The sequence below is a fragment of the Polypterus senegalus genome, chromosome 1, assembly GCF_016835505.1.
Source record: "Polypterus senegalus isolate Bchr_013 chromosome 1, ASM1683550v1, whole genome shotgun sequence".
Lineage (NCBI taxonomy): Eukaryota > Metazoa > Chordata > Cladistia > Polypteriformes > Polypteridae > Polypterus > Polypterus senegalus.
The window spans coordinates 121,210,884-121,234,785 of record NC_053154.1 but is presented as its reverse complement, the minus strand read 5'-3'; the positions used below and the strand labels follow the sequence as shown (position 1 = coordinate 121,234,785).

Sequence of the window (23,902 nt, the reverse complement as noted above, 5' to 3'; positions counted from 1 at the left end):
CGCTGTGCATTCTATGGTATAATTAACTATATTTGTGCTTAAAAATATATTTACATATAGTTCGTACGGTCTGGAACGGATTAACTGTATTTACATACAATCCTATGGGGGAAATTACTTCGGTTCACGACCATATCAGTTTACGACCAGAGTTTTGGAATGAATTATGAACCGAGGTTCCACTGTATTTATATTGAGCATTCTAAACTATTTCCTGACAATGAAGAGTTTAGTTGTAGGGACACAGCTAAAGTTGTGCATACCATAGTACATTATTAGTAGAGGGAAGATAACAATGACATATATTATCCATATTAATAAAAGGCAAAGCCCTCACTGACTCACTCACTCATTCACTCACTCACTGACTCATTGACTCATCACTAATTCTCCAACTTCCCGTGTGGGTAGAAGGCTGAAATTTGGCAGGCTCATTCCTTACAGCTTACTTACAAAAGTTGGGCAGGTTTCATTTCGAAATTCTACGCGTAATGGTCATAACTGGAACCTATTTTTTCATCCATATACTATAATAGACTTCTGCATGATGACCGTGGGAGGCGGAGTTACATCTCCCACGTAATTTAGTGCCTGCCCATATAAGGCCGTCCATCAGCGGCAATCCCATAGAAACACTGCTGCTAAATATTCACAGGTGAAGGACTGTGCTTATGCAGAGGAAGATGAGATGGTCAGGGTGGTCTTTGGCACAAACTCGGCGAAACTGCGAGAGAAACTTTTAAGTGCCGGGTCTTAGCCAACATTAAATACAGCCGTTGGGTGGAAAAAGTCAATGTCCCGCTAAAGGAAGACAGTGTAAAAAAAAAACCTGTGCATGCTGTGTGTCACGTCTCAGATTAAGAGGAAGACGAGCTGTTTATTGATGCAGTAAGAAACGAATCGATGAATGAAACCTGTGTGAACGCTGGCCCCGGCACAGACAGACGGACATCATATTTTTCACCCAACACACCGTTTATTATATACAATATTTACAATATAAAAGTCACGTGCACTCACACAACCCCAGTGCCCCTGGCACTGAATCCCCCAAAGTCCAGGGCCCACAGTCTCTGTGCCTTTGTTCCTGGCCGCCTCCTGTCCTCTCTCAAGCTCCGTCCTTCTGCCTCCCGACTTCCACCAACGACTGGGAGGCGGCCTATGGGAACCCGGATGAGCTCCAGCTGCTTCCCGGCACTTGGTCTTGGCCACACCCCTGTGTGGCGGAAGTGCCGGCTGCGCACCCGGAAGCCGTCCTGTAACCCCTGTCGTCTTCCCCCCGGCACTTCCTGGTGTGGCGGAAGTGCTGGGCTCCCGGGATAAATAGGCACTGGGGCGCCGCCTGGCAGTGGCCACGGGTCCCTACAGGGCTGGGCTTCCAAGCCCTGTACCCGTGGCCCCCCACATAACCAGGACGGACGCCCCCTCTCGATCTGGAGGAGGCACACGCCCTCCTCTGGTCCTCCAAGGCGTCCCGGCCGGGCTCCATCCCCGGCCAAAGACCACACGGGTAAACCGGCATCGGGGTGCCGCCTGGCGGTGACCACGGGTCCCTACAGGGCTGGGCTTCCAAGCCCTGTACCCGTGGCCCCCCACATAACCAGGACGGACGCCCCCTCGCGGTCTTGAGGAGGCACAAGCCCTCCTCTCCTCCGACCACGCATGTTATCTTTACAACGATTGACAAACATGGAATGTAACTTCAACACAACACATCCTACAAATACAAACCTGACTGAAAGAAATAATGATAATCAAATCCTTGATGACAGCAACACTCACAAAACAATTACTGTATATTGACAATCATGTTACGTTATTTTTAAAATGTTCCCTTTTCTTTTTCATAACTTCTTTAACACGCTACCTCTCCGCTGCGGTACATGTAATATATATATATACATGTATATATATATATATATATATATATATATTATATACCCCGATCTAATTACTCTCAAATAGACAAGCCACACGCTGTGGCGTAATGGTAGAAGTTTTGCCTCTAGCACAGAAATCCGAGGTTCGATTCCCGACAGGGGATGCACTGAGTATGTACGCGCGCTTCCCAATTCATTTTACCCTCGCATCCCCTTGGTTTGAGACGTATGAAAAAATATGCGGTTAACGCAGAATCATGTTACGTTATTTTTAAAATGTTTCCTTTTCTTAGCACAAGCACAGCTGAGAAGCTTCGATGCATGTACTCCATAACGCGTTATAAAAAATAACGCATTTAATCACACTTTCTATTCCAAGCAAAGGGGAACTTTTGTCAATGAGTGATTTCCTGGTACATCGACAGTACCACCGCTCCCTATATGCAGAGTACGCAGTCTGCGTAGGGCACCAACTCCCAGGGGGGCACCATCCCAGCTGCTCAAAAAAATAATTTTTATATATTATAATAATAAATTAATATTAATAATATACATATACAAATAAACAAAAATATAAATGTATATATTGCATTTTACGGTGAACGCAGAGTAGGCTAAGCACACGTGATGACGCGCGCCCCCTCACCTCTGTTACGGCTGCCTATTTGGCCAAAAATGATAATAATTGAACAATATGCCTGCTCCTGGAAAGATACATCAACAGTCCGGCGCCGAGAAACGAAAGAAAAAAAAAGCCCAAGATGAAGCCCGTGTATGTAACCAAATCTCTGGATTGCTCTGCACATAGCAGTGACGCTCCCTGTAACTGTTGCCTCTGCTGAGCGAAGTTTTTCTAAAATGAAGCTCATCAAAACGTACTTGCGCTCATCTATGGCACAAGAGCGCATGAGTGGTCTGGCAATTGTCAGCATCAACTCTGAATTAGCAAAGGCTTTATCATATGAAGAGCTCATTTACGACTTTGCCTCAAGAAAAAGCAGAAGTGTGTCTTTGTAAATTTTGGACTTTGGAAAGCTCCAGCAGATGACAGTATTGATTTTATTTCAGTTTATTATTGTTTATTTTATTTATTATAAATGTTTTATTTAAAGTGTAATTTTAGTTTGTATTTTTTGCTGTAGAGCTACAATTGTAATTTATAAATGATACAATTTATTTATGTATTTACTTTTATTTGAATAAAGTTCTATTTTGGCCCCTATAGTAGGTGTTTTTTTTTATTATTTTATTTTTACTTCCATAATATTTGGGGGAGGGGGCACAAAAGTAAATTTCTGCTTAGGGCACCCATTTGGCCAGCAGCAGCCCTGTACATCGATTACATTGATGCACACATCAGAGCTACAAAAATGTTACAGTCGGAATAAAGCGCGTTCCTACAACTGATCGGAGGAAAATTTCATTTCAAGAGACTACCCGACGGAAGCCTTGATAAAAGCATGGTTTTCTGCACACTGAAAAGCAAGCAAAATTAGATGCATTACAGAAAGTGGACTTTGTGGCTCTTACTGGAGATCATTGGACTTCCGTCACCGTTAGTAATTCTAATTACATTTAATTACAAAATGTTCAATGATCACACTGTTTTAGCCTAATGTACAAAATAATTTTTCTTAAGGTTACTCAGAGTTTAAAGATGAAGCTGGTCAAATTACCTTTTATGTTTCTGACTTATTTTTTTAAAAAGAAAAACTGCACTTTATGTTGAAATTTTTGTTATTATTATTTAAAGACAATACCATTCTGAAAATGTACTTAAAGTACTTAAAATACCACTTTATTTTTAAGTCTGCATAATTTTAGCCAGGGATGATATTTTTGTTTCTGTTTTGAATTGAAATGCAGTTTAAAAGGATTGAGTTTACAATATTCATGTCCATGTCTATTATTTGATTCTGTCGCCCACTAAAACCCTTTTATTTAAAAAAAAAAATTTGCGATTTGGGGTAAAATTTCATGTGTGATTACATACGATTAATCAAGATTAATTATTACACAGCCTCTAATTAATTAGATTAATTTTTTTAATTGAGTCTCACCCCTAATATATATATGTAGATATATATATATATATATATATATATATATATATATATATATATATATAGATATATGTAGATTTATATATATATATGTGCATCCCTGTGACCCTGTGTTCGGATTCAGCGGGTTAGAAAATGGATGGATGGATATATGTTTATATACAGTATATATCTAGATATGTACTGTATATATATGTGTGTATATATATATATATGTATATCTATATATATGTATGTGTATATATATGTGTATATATATATATATATATGCTTATATGTGTGTGTGTGTATATATATATATATATATATATATATATATATATATATGCCAGCAACACTCATGACAATGACAACACAATTACATTGTCAATCATGTTACGTTATTATTAAAATGTTTCCTTTTCTTTTTCATTACTTCTTTAACACACTACTTCTCCGCTGCGAAACGCGGGTATTTTGCTAGTTAATCATATTCGTAAAAATGCAGTAAACCTGTGAGTGGCTGTGTATCACCATTTAAAATCATTGTAGAAATGGCTAACTTTTTGGTTAATTAGTTGATATCAAGATTGTTTGCTGCTATAGTGTTTTTTTGATCCAATACTCCGATATCAGTAGGCTGATTAGACAAAAAGGATTATACCTAATGCGGAAAATATTCTGTGATTTTATAAAGCAGCAAAATACATACATTTTCTGCTGCACCAGAGGGACTATTCTTATATGTCTCAAGCCAACACATCCATTACCAGATCAAAGAGGAGCAGACTTAATCTAACTGAAATCCTTTGTTTTACCTCAATACTGGTTTTAACAACAGTCCTCACTTTCTGAAACATATCCTGAACAGTCTGCATACACTTGTACTCTTTTTCTCTCTCGTGCACCTTTAAATGTGGCAGCCTATCATAAGCTTTCTCCAAATCAATAAACACCATATGCTGACCTTTCTGGGGTTTTTTCAGTGCTTCTCTATGAGCTGTCTCAATATAAAGGCTGAATCAATTGTTCCTCTCCATGGTAAAGAACCAAACTGATCCTCTGCTATAGTGGTCTGTTCCCTAAGCCTTGTGTGTATAACCCTTTCCCAGATTTTCATTTTGTTTACCATTAGTTTAAACCCTCTATAGTTTCAACAATCTTAAGTATCTCCCATCTCCTTATATACGGGTACAATCACACTGATCCTCCACTCCCTCCTATTCATTTATCTACTGCATTAGATACTACAACACATCTACTTCCTCTTCCCCTAAACTTTTCCACAATTCTGGTGGTATTTCATCTGGTCCTGTTGACTTTCCATTTATTATTCTTTTTGGTGCCACCTTTCCTTCCTCCCTCCTTATTCTAGGTACTAGTCCTTCATCTGGGACTCCATCCCCAAATGCCACCCTTGGATTTTCTTCATTCAACAGCCTTTCAAAGTACCTCCTCCATCTATTCTTGATATTCTCATGCTAACTTAAGACCATACCTTCCTCATTTTTCATCTGCCTTGTCTGACAAAAATCCTTCTTAGACTTGGCCCTAGTCTTTGTGATATTTAAACTACAAATATGTAGTAATAATGCATTATTGATAATATTACGATATACATAACACCAAAATATGGCTATCAAGTGCTGCAGAAAGAGACATTTTATATTATCCCAGACTATATACCGGCTCTGAACAGTCATGTGTGATCTGCTCCAATGCATTGATACATAAAACACACCAAGACAGTACAGTGTGTTATGAAAAAAAATTTCCTCTGTATTCAAATAAATCTTTCTCGGAGATCAGATGAGAATGCAGAATGATTCTTTATTTGCACATAGATATGCACAAATGTCTCAGTCCATGGAGTAAGAAATCAATAAAACAATTCATTCTCTTTTATGCTTTTCTATTACCATTGCCTTATCTAATACATCAGATCATCTGACTCTTAATATGTAGTATTCTATCATCTTAGCCACTCAACTACAGCTACCAGTAACTTTGTATACATGTCGATTCTTCCATTACTTAAAACATTGCTTCATCAATAGGGGTGTCCTATAGGTTCTCGCATTGATCTTATTACTGCATCATAATAGGAGTGCTTAGGCTTCCTCACTAGTTTGTTCTTGCTTTTTAAAGTGGTGATCATTACACATCTACTTCATTTTAACCTTGGTGGCTCCTCTAGATGAGTCAAAAGCCTCAAATGCCCAAGCTTTAAGCTGCATTTAGTTAACCCTTTAGTTACCTTCAGTCCTTTTCATTATGCTTTTAATAATCCATTGTTACAACTTCATCTAAGTATATGCTTATATTAAATTATCATGCATTGATTAAAAATATTTGATTAAAATTCAATAAGTGATGCTAAGATACATATTAAACAGACTTCCAACATCTTCTGTGTTTAACCAGTGTCTGTCAATGGCAATACCTTGGTACATTTGGCAAGGAGTACTAGCTACAAATAGAGAAAGTAAAGATAGCTTTAAATTATTAAATTATTATTAGTGTATTATGGCAATGCCTTGGTATGTTACTGCTTGTATATTTATCTAGAAAACATTAATGTATTTGATTTATTTTTTTTACTTTTAGACGTTTAATCATTTCATAAAAAGAAGGAAACAAGTATATTGGGCATTTGGACCAGTGACTTCTACTCTGTATGATCTCACTGGAATTGATACCTGGGAGGATGAACTTTCTGTTTTAGACATTATTTGTACAAGTAAAGAAAAAAATGTAAGTATTATAAAGTTAAAGCTTATTGTCATGTGTACAGAATATTTGAGAGGATTGCATTTAAGGCCTTAAATTTTTAACTTGCCCTACTTAGGAAATTGCCTCTCTCTGATAATGTAGCATTGTTAAACTGGAAATGATGTGTTTTTAAATTGAAAACTGACCATGAACATTGTTAGGGGGACAAATAAGCCCAAGGTAGGCAAACAAACTGCAGTTTAACGGAATGTCTGCTGTTAAAGCCATAAGGGTGCAAATGACTGCAGAAATGTGATGAATGGGCACCTCAGCAAAAGTCAGTACCTTTCTTCACCAAGTGCTACTGCAATGGGCACCCAGCATCCACAACCATGATAACTAGAATTGAAAATGTTTGTTAATCCACTGCCTACCATGATATGTTAGAATTAGATCTCCACACTGAGCCGTCTTACATCATTCTGAAGGGTTACCACTATGTGACCAATTGTAACATTCAAAAAGGACTTCCTCCTTTTCTTCTTCCTCTTCATCATTTCCCTCTTAAATGTGGATTCGATGTGCTTGATCAACCCTATTCATACAGCTCGGTCCTACACCTTCTCCCCAGTCAAACACTTTTTCTTCACATCTTCTTTTACTTTATCCATCCACCACTGCTTCAGCCTCCCTTACTATCTCTTCTCTTTAGTACTTGGGTGTTGTACCGTGTTAGCCATTATGAATGTAGAGAAAAGCCAAGCAAAATGACACCTTTTATTGGCTAACTAAAAAGATTACAATATGCAAGCTTTCGAGGCAACTCAGGTCCCTTCTTCAGGCAAGATGTAATCTATCTCTTCTCCTGTACTTCCATTTCTGTCACCCTTTTTTAGATTAGATTCTATTGTCATTGTATAGGTAAAAGGAAATGCAGTTTAGCATCTAACCAGAAAGTGCAAATAGTAGAGATATGAATACTGATCTGTAAGTAACAGATACATAATATGAATATAGATACTGTATATGAAATATTTTTACGTACAGAATTAATATATGTAAACAGGTGAAAATATAGAGTACAATCAGAAGTTATTGATATTTAGAAAGGTCAGCTATTGAGTGTTAAGGGTTTAGAGTTCAGAATGGTGATGGTGTTATGAAAGAAGAGCCCGCTGGTGTAGGACTGAAGGCTCCTGTAGCGCCTCCCTAATGGGAGGAGGGTAAACAGTCCATAGCTGGAATGTGAGGCATCCTTGATGATGCTGTGAGCCCATCGCAGACACTGTGTATGCTGCAATTCAGCAATAGTTAGCAGAGGGATGCTGATGATGTGCTGGGCAGTTTTCACCACCCATTGCCGGCCCTTCCTGTCAGCTACAGATACAGAGCCATACCACACCGTAATGCAGTTACTCAATATGCTCTCGACAGTGCAGAGGTAAAAGCTTTCTTTAGTGTCTCTAGAAAGTAAAGTCGCTGCTGCGCTTTTTTTTACCAGACTTGATGTGTTTATTGTCCAAGAATGGTCCACAGAGATGTGGACGCCTAGGAATTTGAAGCTGGAATACACTCCACCTCAGCCCCATTTATATGGAAGGGAGTGTGTCTCTTGCCTTTAATTTTCTGGTAATTTGCAATGAGCTCTTTGGTCTTCTTGGTGTTGAGTGTGAGGTTATTGTCAGCACACCTCTTTGCTCACATATTCATTGTCTCTCCTAACCACATGTCCATACCACTTTAACCTACATTACTGTACTTACTTAGATATCTCTCTCACTTTTGGTGTACCTCTAATTGTCTCATTTCTTATTCTGTCCTTTTTTGTAATTCTACACATAATTTCTACCACATCCAACTTCTTCTCCTTTTCTCCCTTCACTGCCCATGTCACAGTTTCATATACCTTCATTGGTCTTATCACTATACTAAAAGCTTTACCTGGTTTTACCTGCAAAGCATTACCTCTTATGCAAACTCAACTACATATTACAAAGTAGGAGGATGAAAAGCCAAAGCCTACCTTGGCTATAAATCACGGGAAGCAAAATGGAATGGGTGACTAGACCTTCTTCAGTGTTCTTCTGTCACTGTTTCATTTTTATGCTTTACTTTATGCCATCATTAACTTTATTATCATTACTCATGTGACCAGCCCACTGTAACCTGTTGTCATCTAGTTATGTGGTTTGTAAAATATCTTGTGGTGACGAGAGCCATTGAAGATACTACAGAAAATGTAAAAAACAGAATAAGTGGGCATAGGAATTGGATGATGTAAAATATCTTGTGGTGACGAGAGCCATTGAAGATACTACAGAAAATGTAAAAAACAGAATAAGTGGGCATAGGAATTGGATGAACGAATAGATGATTGAAATGAAGCATTTTTGCATTATAAATCAATGATCAGTCAGGATTGTTGCTTAGAATATGGAAGATAGGCCAAATCTGAAAAAGGTATTTTCATTTAAGTTTGAAATTAAATGGCTCATGGTGCAATGTTATATAAATTCTCACATCACAGGTCAGAGAGCTCCTGGAATTGACCCCCGTTAAAGAGGTTTTGCATCACAAGTGGACCAACTGGGGTTACAAATTCTTCTTCCTTTGGACAGTGCTGTACATCTTCCATACAGTGATTTTTACCATATGCTGTGTGTATCGCCCATTGGAGCCAATCAAGAACAACATGAATGTAACAATCATGAATCTGAAGCCTCTAAGCGTAAGTATGTTCAGCGGTTGAAAGGTTGATTTGTCAGTTGCCTCAACATTTGCAGAGTAAAGTCCATGTCTAAGATAGTTTTGTGTCAGGCTTTGGCTTTGTGCAGCTTTGAATTGTAGTAAGAGGGTTGGGAATATGAACTGATAGATGGAAGGATGTGGAACAGAATTTTGAACAGTACAGACATTAATTTCTTCTTACAATATATCTCTTCCATTGCAGAGATCATATGAACTCACTACAGATTTTTTAAGACTGGCTGGTGAAATTGTTACAGTCTTGGGAGCTTTCTGTATTCTCATTACAGAGGTTTGTGCTTTTTTCCTTTCTGTTATTGTCATTTGCTTATTATTTTAATTTACTACTTTCTAAACTATTTATATATATAGTTTAGTAATATAGACTTGTTTATATAATTCAGCATTAATACTAGCACCTTACATGCTCTGATTAATCCAGTCTGAACTGTCTGAAAATGTTCTTAAAATCTTAATTAATCAAGGTCAGGAAGTATTAATTAGACTTAACTCCATCCTGTAATAGAAATAAATCTCCTTTGTTCTAGATTCCTAGACTTGTGCATATCGGTCCAACAAAATACTTTGGAAACACAGTCACTGGAGGACCTTTCCATATCATTATGTTGGTAACCATTTGTCATGTAACTCCATTACTTTATTTATTTATTTATTTTACTTTATCGTGCTGCTGTTTTCTTGCCTGTTCTGTAAATGAAAAGTAATGATTATTGTTAAAGATTTTTGTTAAAGACATGTTAGTAAGGATTACTGTGTAATCCTTCATTATTATCTGTTAATGGCTACATGGAAAGATATTCATAATGCCCTTTTTCATCATTTCTAGATATTATTATGAAGTTAATAAGCACTGCTGCAAATATAGACAGAAAAAAATGCTCAGATTAATTGAAAGAAATATCACTATTGAATTTTTAAATATTATATCCCTGTATCTGCACTCTAGTTCTAACCATTAGTTTTCATTGTCACTGACAAACTATATAATCATTTTTATTCTGATTTGATGTCATGTATACATAGAGTATATATATATATATATATATATATATATATATATATATATATATATATATATATATATATATATATATATATATATATATAAGACCTAAATCCGTTAAGTAGTTCTCTCGTTCGCTAACTAAGCAGAGTTAAGGTTACGCCCTGAGGCAGATGCGTGAGTGAAGAGAAGCCCGCTCCCCTTCCCCGCAGCCCAATGAGTCTCTCTTGGATTCACGCTAATAAATCGGTAACGCAAACGAACTATGATAATTAGTACGATGAGAACGTCGCAAAATCAACAGAAGGTTCAAGCAAATTATAGAAAAAAAACAGATTTAAATCCGTTAAGTAGTTCTCTTGTGAAAAGCAGACAGACATACTGTACAAACGGGTCTAAAAAACGTACTTGGACCACTAAATTTTTAAAACCGTTTCTTAGCGTGCACCCATGGGCCAAGGGTAAGCTACATTCCAAATTTCAAGTCCCAAGTCCTCATGGTTTGGGAGATTTCGTGATGTGTGAGTCAGTGGTATTTGGCTTATATACAGTATATATATTAGCAAAATACCCGCGCTTCGCAGCGGAGAGGTAGTGTGTTAAAGAAGTTATGAAAAAGAAAAGGAAACATTTTAAAAATAACATAACATGATTGTCAATGTAATTGTTTTGTGACTGTTATGAATGTTGCTGTCATCAAGGATTTGATTATCATTATTTGTTTCAATCAGGTTCGTATTTGGAGGATGTGTTGTGTTCAAGTTATATTCCGTGTTTGTCTAGTCTATCCCTGACCATCTCATCTTCGTTGTCAGCCGTTCTAAAGATAACAGGTTTCATTCATCGAAGTGATCACTACCCAAATCAGGACTCATGAATCTAAGATGTTCAACAGGCATTCCTGGTATTAAGTTGTGGATTTGCCTGGGAATATTTAGCGGCAGCGTGTCTATGAACGTAAAAAGTTTCTCTTGCACTTTTGCTGAGTTTGTGCCAAACACTATTCTATCCCTGACCATCTCATCTTTGTTTGCATAAGCACAGTCCCTCACCAGCAATTTTAACTCCATTACAAAGTGATCAAAAGTCTCGTTTATACGCTGCATCCTCTCAGTAAACTTGTATCTCGCGAATATCGTATTCGTCGTAGGCATGACAAATGCCAGGGGCAGCGTGTCTATGGACTTAATTTAAACTTAAGGTTTACACCGTGCTTTGTTTCCGCCGTAGCTGCACTTATGAATATGCTTGTATGCGTCACTCGCTTCATATTCTTTTGCTGCCTTCTCAATTGTGTAATGTGTTTTTGTTCAGTGCTCTTTGGAGCTCTTGCTTGTTCTCTGCGTACTGCATTCACAGTCAGTTCACGTGAGCCACTCGGAGTACATGCATCGAAGGTTCTCATCTGTGCTTGTGCTATCTCGTGCGATCTTGTGATGTCCACGGCTTTATTTAATGTTAGCTAAGACCCGGCACTTAAAAGTTTCTCTCGCACTTTTGCTGAGTTTGTGCCAAACACTAGTCTATCCCTGACCATCTCATCCTCGTTTGCATAAGCACAGTCCTTCACCCGCGAATATTTAGCAGCAGCGTGTTTATTGGATTGCTGCTGACGGACGGCCTAATATGGGCAGGCACTAAATTACATGGGAGGCGTGATGATAAGGGACGCAACTCCGCCTCACACCGAGCTGCAGGCTATGGCCGTATATATGTACGTAAGTAGGTTCCAGTTATGACCATTACGCGTAGAATTTCGAAATGAAACCTTCCTAACTTTTGTAAGTAAGCTGTAAGGAATGAGCCTGCCAAATTTCAGCCTTCTACCTACATGGGAAGTTGGATAATTAGTGATGAGTCAGTGAGTCAGTCAGTGAGTCAGTCAGCGAGGGGCTTTGCCTTTTATTAGTATAGATACACCATATATATGCACCATATCGCAAAGCTTAAATCATCTCGAACTGGTTTCATGAGCATGACAATGAATTCACTGTACTCAAATGGCCTCCACAGTCACCAGATCTCAATTCAATAGCGCACCTTTGGGATGTGGTGGAATGGGAGGTGCGCATCATGGATGTTCAGCTGAAAAATCTTCTGCAACTATGTGATGCTCTCATATTAATATGGACCAAAATCCCTAAGGAATGTTTTCAACACCTTGTTGAATCTATGCCATGAGGAATTACAGCAGTTCTGAAGGCAAAAAGGGGTCCAATCTGGTACTAGCAAGGTGTACCTAATAAAGTGGCCAGTGTGTGTGCATGTATGTGTGTATACACTGTTTATACACTATATATAGTGTTCATCTGCAAAGGAAATCAAAGGTTAAAGGTTAATTCCATGCTGAAAAGATACAACATCTAATTTCAATTAAAATAGAACGATCAGTGTGGCTATGCTTGTGATCTTTCACAGAGCTTTAAAGACACTTTTCTATGAAAAGCAGAAGAAGCTAAAGTCATTTTTAACTTGAGATTACCTATTTCTCCATGTCTTAATGAACAACTAACTTTTTAGTCTATCCCTTGATCTTCCTTTATGGCAGCTTTCTCTCGCCTGCTCACTCACCTTTTCAAATTTTGCCTGCACTGACTTTGTTCCCTCCTTTCATCGTGGGAATGTTTCCTGATTTCTCCTTTTCAGGTTGCTCAACTGATGAAGGTTATAGAGTCAAACATTTTGTCCTTTATTTTCTTTTCTTTTTATCATGGAAATAATCTTTAACATTTGTTTTCTGATATATATTTGTGTCCATGAGTCTGTTTTGCTATGTGGAGACTAATAGTCTCCCCAAAGTTAAATTTGTACTTTTGTGCCCATGAGCACCATTGAAGTGTATTTTAAAAACAAACAAAACACAATTTAACGCAATTTAAAGCAACAAAATACTAAATCAATGCCAATTCAGAAACAGACCAATAGCAAAAATGTCTTCCTATACTGTACTTTATTCAAGGTACTTCACAAGTACTAGGCTGTAATTCACTTGTTTGTATTAACAATTTTGCTTAGTGTCACAATCAGTGAGTCCTGTTATTCAATAAAAGGACATTTGAATATAAGTAGTGTGATACACACACACACAACGAAGCACTTTAGTCCTCTGGTCTTGTCTAATTTCCTAATTTCTGTTCAATACTGCTTGTAGATAACTTTTAATAGGTGTTAGTATTCAACTGTATAACGGGAGAATCCCCAGAACCTTTCATTTGAAGAAATGGCTTCTATCTTAAATACACTTCCCTTTAATATCCACCAGTGTTCCAAGTTTACTGGAGTCAATAAAGAAAAGTCCTGAGGTCTTTCACTCAATTCCTTAAGGGATGCAGTGACTGTAAATTGTCAAGGACCCAACTGCATAATTATAAGCCAGTTCTTGCTAGTAATGAAACACTAGCACTAGCACTTACTCGAGTCAGTGATTTGTTATTATTCGAATATTGTGATATCAGATGATTCTATTTTAGATTTTTCGTTTCATGGTAATTACTGTTTTTTTTTTCAATTGGGGATTATTAGCAATTTTCAGTTAACAGATATTTCTTTTCTATTTTACTCAAATTGATAGATTATGGTATACACATGTGTTAAAATACAACCACATGAGCTGATCAGCTTTAGGTTTTCTTATTATTATTTTTCTTTTTTTGTTTATTTGAATAGTAGTACAGTGATTAGAGTTGCTGCTTCTAGTACCCAGCCTCTTGTGTTTAAATCCCGGAGCAAGTTAATCTCCATGAGGATGTTGTTGATATATCTACAGTATATAGTCTTCCTCCCATAAACCCAAAGTGCTTATCACGTTAACTGGCCGAGTGTGGAGAGCTGCATGAGGGGGTCCTGCAATGAACAGACTCCATGTCTGTGGCTGTTTCCTGCCTTGTTTCACTGCATGGACTCTGACCCAAGCAACCTTGAATTGGATTAAACAGTTTTGAAAATTCTATTTTGTTTTAATTAGTAATCAGTTAAAAAATAACATACGTACCCACAGATGTATATTGGATATGTTTATGTGTGAATAAGTGAACGAAAATCAAGAAAAAAAGTGTGCTCACTGTGGTGGGCTGGCACCCTGCCCGGGGTTTGTTTTCTGCCTTGTGCACTGTGTTGGCTGGGATTGGCTCCAGCGGACCCCAGTGACCCTGTAGTTAGGATATAGCGGGTTGGATAATGGAGGGATGGATGGAAGTGTGCTCAGATTAGTAGCAGAAATTGATTTTGAATCAAGAAATTGTCTGAAACTAAAACCTTCAGCAAGTTCGACTCTCCAGGAATTCAGCTTAACACACCAGACTCAGTCACTAGATGCAGACAGGAAAATATTAACACTATGTAGATCCTGCAAAAGTCTTTTTATTAAGACGATGAAGCAACTATGATGACTGTAAGTGTGACTGATACATGACAACAGCATATTTCATAAAAAGTAATAGCTATAAATACAGAGAAAGGTGACTTTTAAGGTACTAATGGTTTTATTACAGGAGAAGCCTCACAAACAAACCTATTATAAGAAGACAATTCCATAAAGCGGTTACTACCAAATTGAATAAACGTTAATTATTATTTGGAGTAAGAACCATAGCATGAGAGGGTGTGAGATCTTCTAAAGGGCTCCACAAGTCAGGGCAGGCCTCACCTCAAATGACTTAACCCCTGCTTCAATGTCGGCCTTAATCCTATGCAGGTCTGAAAGGGTTTTAACGTCAAAAATAACCTTTAATGTCTCCAAATATCAAAATGCCATGCAAGGAAACTGTATAAGCCTTTTACTTGCAGAGACCAGTCCACAAAGGAATCATTATAAATGAGAATATTTATTCAGAATATTGGACAAATATCATAAAAAAAACCTCAAAAAGGACAAAAATGAGTTGCCTTGAAGGTAGTCCACAACGAAAAAAAATCAAAGCACAGTCCGTATTCAGAAACTAAATTCAAGAGCTTGAAATAATCAAAAAATGCAAAAAATCATCAGTGTGACTCCAAACAACTTCAATGCAGCACAACTGAGCTGTCTTGGCTTTGATCTAAATAGCCAAACAGAAGCTCAGGAGTGGTAACCATCTGGGTAGCCCATTCTTTGGGGTACCAGCCACAAATTACAAGTAACGCAGGAGAAGCACACACTTTATAAATTAAATTAATAAAGAAAGCACGGTCAAAGAACAGCACTTTACATGCAAAGAAATAAAGAAACATAGTAAATAAAAATGAAGACATTAAATACATAAAAAATACATGTAATTCAGGGCAAAAGGCATGGCTAAACTATAACATGTTCACTGAGAGCTGCATAGTAGATTTTTTGGACAGTATAAAAGCCATAATCAGAAGATCTTAGATGTTGACCAGAACTCTTGAGGGTTGGGGTTGGAGTTCATGCCTTTTCAAGCTTATAGCAGACATTAATAGCAATTCAGTATCAGGGTGTGGAATCAGAAAAGTGGAATGAAATGGGGGTTAATGTGTTTAATTGGCATCAGGACTTCAGCAGCAGCCTTTTGACTCCACAGTTATGTGTTGATACTGCATACAATAAGGTCATTAAAAAGACAGCAACAGTATAAGGGCCATAAGAACAGATAGACAGGTCATTTTGGACACAAAGGATACTAGATGAAGCTGCCAGGATCAGACATTATAGCAGTAAGAGACAAGGTTTTGGGTTGAACTGGAGACCCGACAAGAAGCAGTTCAGTTTCATTAGAGTTGAGCCTGAAATGGGCTACCAGATGTCCATGTGCTATCACTGTAGCATGCACAGTATAGTGAACATATATGCAATACTGTGGACGCTGAAGTCGAAAACAATGAGAGACTAACACCAATTTAAAATAAAAAGCAATTTCTTTATTCTTGGTGAGTCAAAGAGGCTGTCTCCACCTGCCAACTCAATTTGCCACACGCAGCAGCCTTTCAATGACAGTCAGATCGGACAGCCTGCTAGCAAGAAGGAGAGACTTCTTTTTGAAACTCAAGTTTGTTGAAAAAAAAGAAGAAAAGAGGAAACATAGCAGTTCATCTTGAGGTTATACATAAATCATAATAGCTTGTGACTCCCTGAATTGGAATGTGTACATTGCTTCTTTCAGGTAAAGAGGTTATCAGGGCACTCACAGTTTTAAGAAATATGCTCAAATAATTTTAAGCAAGAATTCAGAAACAGTCACAGCTGATTTATAATGTCACAGGGTGTTCTGTTAGTATCAAGAGGTCAGCATTTTCCCATAAAAGAAGAAGTTTTTAGTCCCTTATCCTGTGCACAAGCTTAATTATTTTTCTACCTAAATGAAGAACAAAGCATATAGAAATAATGCATCATATAGCTCTCTGCTGCAGGATTAATACAAAATACAGTACTTGGTATTGTGAAGTAACTACTTATAATCATTACAGTTAATAATGTTTCTTTCTTTCTCAATACACTTTATGGGCAGTCAGTATATGTAACCAGTACCTGATAGAATACCTTAAATTGATCAACTGAAATTAAATTTTGGCTTTATTTGTTTATGGAGTAAAAGTCTCCTTACCTGGTTCAAGTATTCTTGTGTACATTTTAGCTTTTTTACATATTCTGTCTTTCTCGGCAAAGTCTTTTTTTATAAATAGTTTATATTGTACATTTATTTTTTATCAGACAGTTGTATTGAAAATAATCTTTAAATTATGAAATTAATGAAGGTAAACATAAGAGCACCCATATAAGTACATTATGTAAATAAGGTAAATGTCAGATGCATGGAATTTGATTTAGTGTCACTCATGCAAATAAAACATTGACACAAACTTAACAACTCAAGGACTTCAATGTTGAAATGATTTCCTTAGTACAAATGTAAGTATAGGGTCATTCAAAAAGAAATTAACTCTTTTCAGGTTGTATTACTCAGAAGTATCATACTAACATGTAGTGTGCATCAAATTTCAGAGTTACCCTTTAATTTTTTCCAGGTAGGAAATGAAGAAATTCATTGTGGTTACTGTGTCAGCTGTCTGCAGTGATATACTACTAAGGGTTCATACATTCATAATGCCATTATTGTAACATGTACAGAGTATAGTGAAATTCTTACTTGCATATGCTAATCAACGTGCAACATGTCACCATTTGATTATAACAATCTTTAAACATTTACTTATTTGCCTGACACCTTTATCCAAGGCGACTGACAACATTTATGATGCAACTGGCTATGTTTCTTTTTGTTTTCCAATTGGAGCACAGACAGGTCTAATGACTTGGTTATGGTTATACTATAGTGTCAGTAGAGAGATTTGAACCCACAGCTTCAGGGTTTGAAGTCTAAAGCCTTAACCATTACAGCTTACTGCCTGCGTATCTTACTCTGAAACCTGTGTCTTCCTTACCTGTGAACATACTTACTGGTCTGTCTTTACCAAAAGTCATGACGTAATCAAAATAATATAGTTGCTGGTGTAAACAACCAAAATGTAATTTATAGCATAAGGTTGCTGGGTTAGCAATCAGAGACAATGTGGGAAGATCAAGCAACTGGGATAAATCAGGCTTTATATGTTCCATGACATCAGGGCCACATATTGAGCATTTGTAGAATTAAGAAAAAACTATGAGAGATCCTATAGAATTTTTTTCTACACTACATGTTGATGTGATGCTTAGGCTATGTTCACACTACTATGTTTTCATTTGAATGTTTTTAAATAAAATGATCTCTGTCCACATTAGAGTTTTCATGTATGTTGTTTACAAAAGTAATTTTGTCTATACTAAAATGCCTAAACGCCTAAACACACATATGATGTAGTTCGCCTACATTGGGCATGCCTGCATCGGCGGAAAACTCCTTGCAGTGACTGTGTAATGAAAAATTCAGAAACCTATGACAATCAGATTCTTTTGTACTTTATTTATGTGCTTTCAAAAGTATCTGTGCACACATAACTCTAATAGAGCCTTGTCAGCATAGAAAAAGAAAAATTCTTTAAGAGGCAGCAGCGAATTGCCCCTGTATCCAATTAATGCGCTGATCACAGCTGAAAGCAACAGCCTTCAGAACTGGAAATGATAGTCTTGTCATTAAATAAAAACAATGTTAAAGCAACACTTAAAAAATTTAAAAGAAAAAGTGACCAGCTCTGTTCATCCATGAGAGAACTGATTATAAGCAGCCCACAATGATCAAAGCTAATCTTACACCGCACAACATTTGTAAAATAACTCAATCGAGAAAATAAATAAATGCGTGAGTCTATCATCACATTACTAAATTGTGCTTTCATACTTCTGTTCTGTGTTCTTGTAAGCGTGGGTGCATTCTGTAACAGACCACTTCGTTAAGTGGTCTTTCGTTGTTATTAATTTTGCTACAGAAATAACCCCTACTTTTTGAATAGATCAAGTTTAAGTAATAAAGCTAATAAATAACAGGCTGTCAGCGGAATTATTTACAGCCTGATTCTCAAAGGCTCTGAATTTTTCACTACAACGGTAACACCGCCAGCATCAAGATTTGTCTCAACACTGTAGCAACTGGTAAAATATTTTCTTTTTGCACTTATATGCCAAATTCAGACTGTATGAAACATAATTTAGTTGTGTACATGTATGCAACACAACAAGCACCATAGGAAGCAACTCCACAATACCCACTATGTTTTAATGTTTTTCTTCCATGAAGGGTGACCAACTGGGAAATGAGATGTTGTAATAAGCAGGATCCAATTAGGGGCGGAGCTAAATTATAAGCATGACATCTCCAGAGTGCAACTAGAATCTGCACTTTTAAAAAAATCTTCAATTGTGCCATGTTGCATGGAAAGACAGAGTTACTGTTTTTTAAAGTTTCTGGCTCTGGGGAGTGTTTTCATGTAGTATGGACAAAAAGTGAAAAAGGAGAGAAATGTCTGTGTTTGTCAAAGAAAATGTAGTAACGTGGTGGGGCCATAGTTACTAAATGATACTTTTTTTAAAATCACCCTATATACTGTTGAGCAAACAAAAAGAACAAATCTCATGGAAAAAATGAATTGATTTCATATGTGCAAAAAAATCATAAGTGAACGAGAAATTGCATAATGATTAGTACTTTTAGGGTGTCTGGCCTATGAGATTGGAGGATGTTTGAAGAAGTGCATCCTTAGAAACTCTATATGGATATTGTTACATCTGCATCATAGAACAATTTTATTTAGTAATTAACCATATTAAAAAAGAGTAAAAGGTAATAATTTGAAAGTAAATTACGTTTCATGTTGCATTAAGAGTTATTCGGTGCGTAATACAATTTTGTTCTGTTTGGCTTTGAAATTAACATGCAAATACTTTTTAAACTTACACTTTTACTGTAAAACTTAATTTTTTTATTAAATTTCTGTCAATATTGGATTGAATTTTGATTCTGTGTTTGGACTTTCATTGTGACAATGCAACGTATAACTGCCCATGATTGAATTTCGTTTCTTTCTCTCTATTTAATAAAACAACTTTTTTGAATGTTTGGCTCTGAGATTAGTTAATTGTCTTTGCAAAAGCTATTCTAATGGGAAACTGCTAACGTTTTGATATGAATGGCATATCAAGATCTCCTTTGATGTGTAATGTTATCCGCGGAAGACATTACCTTTCTTGGATACATCCTTCTTTCTACAGTAATTTGAGCGGTGGAAGACTGGACGGTGTTAATGGTTGTAGATACGGAATATTGTAAATTGATGTTGTCATCTTCCGCACGATCACCACCAACTGTTTCAGCTAGTCTTTTGATAAGCATTTAACCAATCTGCTGTGTAACCGATTATCATTTTTGCCATTAATTTGTTTGGCTTCGTTTCTCTGTGCTAGGATTGCCCGTGTACTCACTTTTTTCTGTTGGTAACCCTTCATGATGAAATTCTTCAATAAGATTTGGACATAATACGTCTTCTTTAATTGGGAACTTAAAGTGAGGAAAATGTTAAAATTTATAAGAACTAAGAGAGCAGAAACTGTGTCTGTCAAAAGCATTCACACGAATGAGAGGTGAGATTATCATGTGTGTGGTTGAATATGGCTGAGAGGAAGGCGTGACTTGAAACAATCTCATGACCAAGGACTCAACTTGCGGGACTTGAAAATATCTTCCAAAAAGTCTTGTCGCGTTGCAGGAGTTTTTTACATAATAGAGAGATATTTTTGGTCACCTAGCATAACAGTTATTAACACTTCCTCGTTAAACACTGAATGCCACACTTTGAAAATTAAATGATGCTACTTCGCTCAAAAATGGAGAAAGTGTTCATTATGGTAGAGAACTTACATGAATGCCTTGAATAAACTGTCAATGATAATAACCCCGAAACACACCAGCTTGATTTGGGGCTGGATTTAATTACAAAATGCAATGCAATTCACAGCAATATTCTGAGAAAACATATGTGTCTTAATGCAAATGTATTATGAGGTTTACATTCCTTTAATTTGTGTGGTATTCTGTACTTAGTAACCTTAGAATGGGATCCTTTTCAAAACTACTGGAAGAAAATGGGTATCTGTTGGGATTGATTTCTTTCAGGAGTTGACAATTTATTATAAACTAGCAAAATACCCGCGCTTCGCAGCGGAGAAGAAGTGTGTTAAAGAAGTTATGAAAAAGAAAAGCAAACGTTTTAAAAATAATGTAACATTTGCTATCTATTCGTTTGCATAAGCACAGTCCTTCACCAGCAATTATTTAATGTTAGCTCAGACCTGGCACTTAAAAGTTTCTGTCATACTTTTGCTGAGTTTGTGCCAAACACTATCCCTATCCCTGACCATTTCATTTTCGTTTGCATAAGCACAGTCCTTCACCAGCAATTTTAACTTAGTTACAAAGTGATCCAAAGTCTCATTTATACCTCGTGTCTTCTCATTAAACTTGTATCTCGCGAATATTGTATTCGTCGTAGGCATGACAAACGCCAGCGGCAGCATGTCTATAAACTTAATTTAAACTTATGGTTTACACCGTGCTTTGTTTCCGCAGTAGCTGCACTTATGAATATGCTTGTATGCGTCACTCGTTTCATATTCTTTTGCTGCATTCTCAATTGTGTAATGCATTTTTTGTTCAGCGCTCTTTGGAGCTCTTCCTTGTTCTTTATATACTGCGTAGACAGACAGTTGACGTGAGCCGCCCTCTTGTGTGATCTTGTGATGTCCACGGCTTTATTTAATGTTAGCTAAGACCCGGCACTTAAAAGTTTCTCTCGCACTTTTGCTGAGTCTGTGCCAAACACTAGACCATCTCATCTTCATTTGTATAAGCACAGTCCTTCACCCGCGAATATTTACCTTATATGGGCAGGCACTCAGTTACGTGGGAGGCGTGATAATGAGGGACACAACTCCGCCTTATACCGTGACCGAGCTGCAGGCTATGGCCGTATATATGGTCGAAAGCAGGTTCCAGCTATGACCGTTACATGTAGAATTTCGAAATGAAACCTTCCTAACTTTTGTAAGTAAGCTGTAAGGAATGAACCTGCCAAATTTCAGCCTTCTACCTACACGGGAAGTTGGAGAATTAGTGATGAGTCAGTCAGTCAGTCAGTGAGGGCTTTGCCTTTTATTAGTATAGATTCCCACCAGTTTTTTGCATGTTGGTTACAACCCTAAAACCATCCCCTTATCTACGTCTCTGCTTGATGGCATCTTGCTTTTGTGCTACACAGTGTCCTATGTATGTATCAGTATGCCAACAGTTTTCGGAATCTTCATCATTATTAATATTTACATTTTTTCCTCACTTTAAGGATACTATATGGCCTGTTAATTGTGACAGCAATGATCCTACGATTTGCTGGAAGTGATGGACAAACCACCATTTTGGCTTTGGCACTTATTTGTGCATGGTGTAATGTGATTTACTTTGCTCGTGGGTTCGAGCTACTTGGTCCTTTGTGCATCATGATACAAAAGGTCAGTAAATCATTGAATATGTTATGATGAGGACAAATATTGGCGGTAACAACATGTGTAACAAATTCATGCCAGTTCTCCGTAGATGAATGTAAACATATTTATTTTGCAGCTTTGGGAAAAGGGGGTTCTACAAGGAAGAAACTTTCCACAGGCCACACATACTAGCTTCATCTCCACATAACATGTCTTTCTTTCGCTTCCTCTTCCCCTCTCACTCTCAACTCAGTCAGATTAGCCTTCCATTTTTTTCTGTGGCTGAGAACTACTTGCTAAATCTCCTCTTGGTGTTTATTTCCAGTACAAACAGTTAATCCCCAGATTCTTGGGATCACTTTTACACTGGGTCCCCAACTAATTTCAGCACTTTATTTAAGTCACAAACCTCTGGTCACACTTCATGGTACCTGAGGTATAATACAAAAAGATGGAGAGCCACAACTGACAGCTCCTGATTTAGATTAACCATTTAGATGTTACTTATCTTGCCCCGAAGAATAGCAGAGTGGCAAAATGTATAGAACTTAGGTCACAGCTCCAGGAAACTGGGTTTCATTTTCTGTTTGGGCACAGTCTGAGGGGAGTCTGCATGCTGTCCCAGTGACCATTTTTATACTCTTGGTTTACTCTAACATATCAAATAAGTGCGCAATGGGCCATTATTTCCTGTGATTGTGTAGCACTCATGAAAAAGGAGATAATGAACAAATACTTCATTGAATGCCTGTTTCCTCATTAGTAACCTTATGCTGAATGATGTACACAGCGTGAACTTCGCAAACCACGACTCTTCAGGCATGACAAATTAATCGCCTAACTTGTAGGATTTTACATTTAGTCTAGAACACCCTGCACACAAGTTTTCAGCAAATTAATTAAAACTAAATACATTTTTGCATTTTTTAAATATAGCTTCCCAAACATGAAATAATTCTCGCATTACGTAAATTGTTATTTAACCATTTCAGAAATATTTTAAAGAACTAAATGGACTAATAATATATGAATTTCAACTTTGTCAATGGCACCTCTTCCAGCGTTGGCTCCTGCTTGCTTAGTGGTGCTGGGATACGCTCTAGCCCTCCAAAAAGGGTAATTTAAATGAAGTGGATTTAAAATAGATGGATGAATGAACAGATATTCTTCTTCAAGTTCTCCTTTACTGTTCTCATAGCTCTGATCACTTTTGTAACAGAAAATACACCTTTACAATGCTGGTCTACATTTCAGCAATCTGTGGGGACAGTTACTGTACTTGTTGTTTAACCTCTACAATGCGCCCTTCTAAAAAAAATAATAATATCCATACATGTTTGAATCCTCAAAATCCAGTTTAGGGTGATGGGAATGGAGCTTATCCTGACACCATTAGGCACAAGGCAGAGACAAACCCTGGACGGGGTATCCGTCCATTGCACATATCCAATTCGCACTCGCTTTCAAGGAGGCAATTTTTTGATGGCTACTAACCTAAAACATGTCATTAGTAAAAGCTGGAGAAAACCAACATGAACATGAGGGGAACACCTAAAAAGTGACTGGGCTGATTATCAAGTCCATGTCAATG

At 37.2% G+C, this 23,902-nt stretch overlaps 1 protein-coding gene across 2 annotated transcripts in view; it reads left to right on the top strand.

Moving 5' to 3' along the window:
• Positions 1–23,902, top strand: part of LOC120531525 (transient receptor potential cation channel subfamily V member 6-like) — a 50,561-nt gene that overhangs the window by 16,106 nt on the left and 10,553 nt on the right. For both annotated transcript variants that reach the window (XM_039757023.1, XM_039757013.1), the window contains 5 exons: positions 6,530–6,676; positions 9,162–9,362; positions 9,585–9,671; positions 9,928–10,004; positions 22,170–22,335. In XM_039757023.1, the coding sequence (XP_039612957.1) occupies positions 6,530–6,676; positions 9,162–9,362; positions 9,585–9,671; positions 9,928–10,004; positions 22,170–22,335 (678 nt within the window). The remainder of the gene's footprint in view (positions 1–6,529; positions 6,677–9,161; positions 9,363–9,584; positions 9,672–9,927; positions 10,005–22,169; positions 22,336–23,902) is intronic.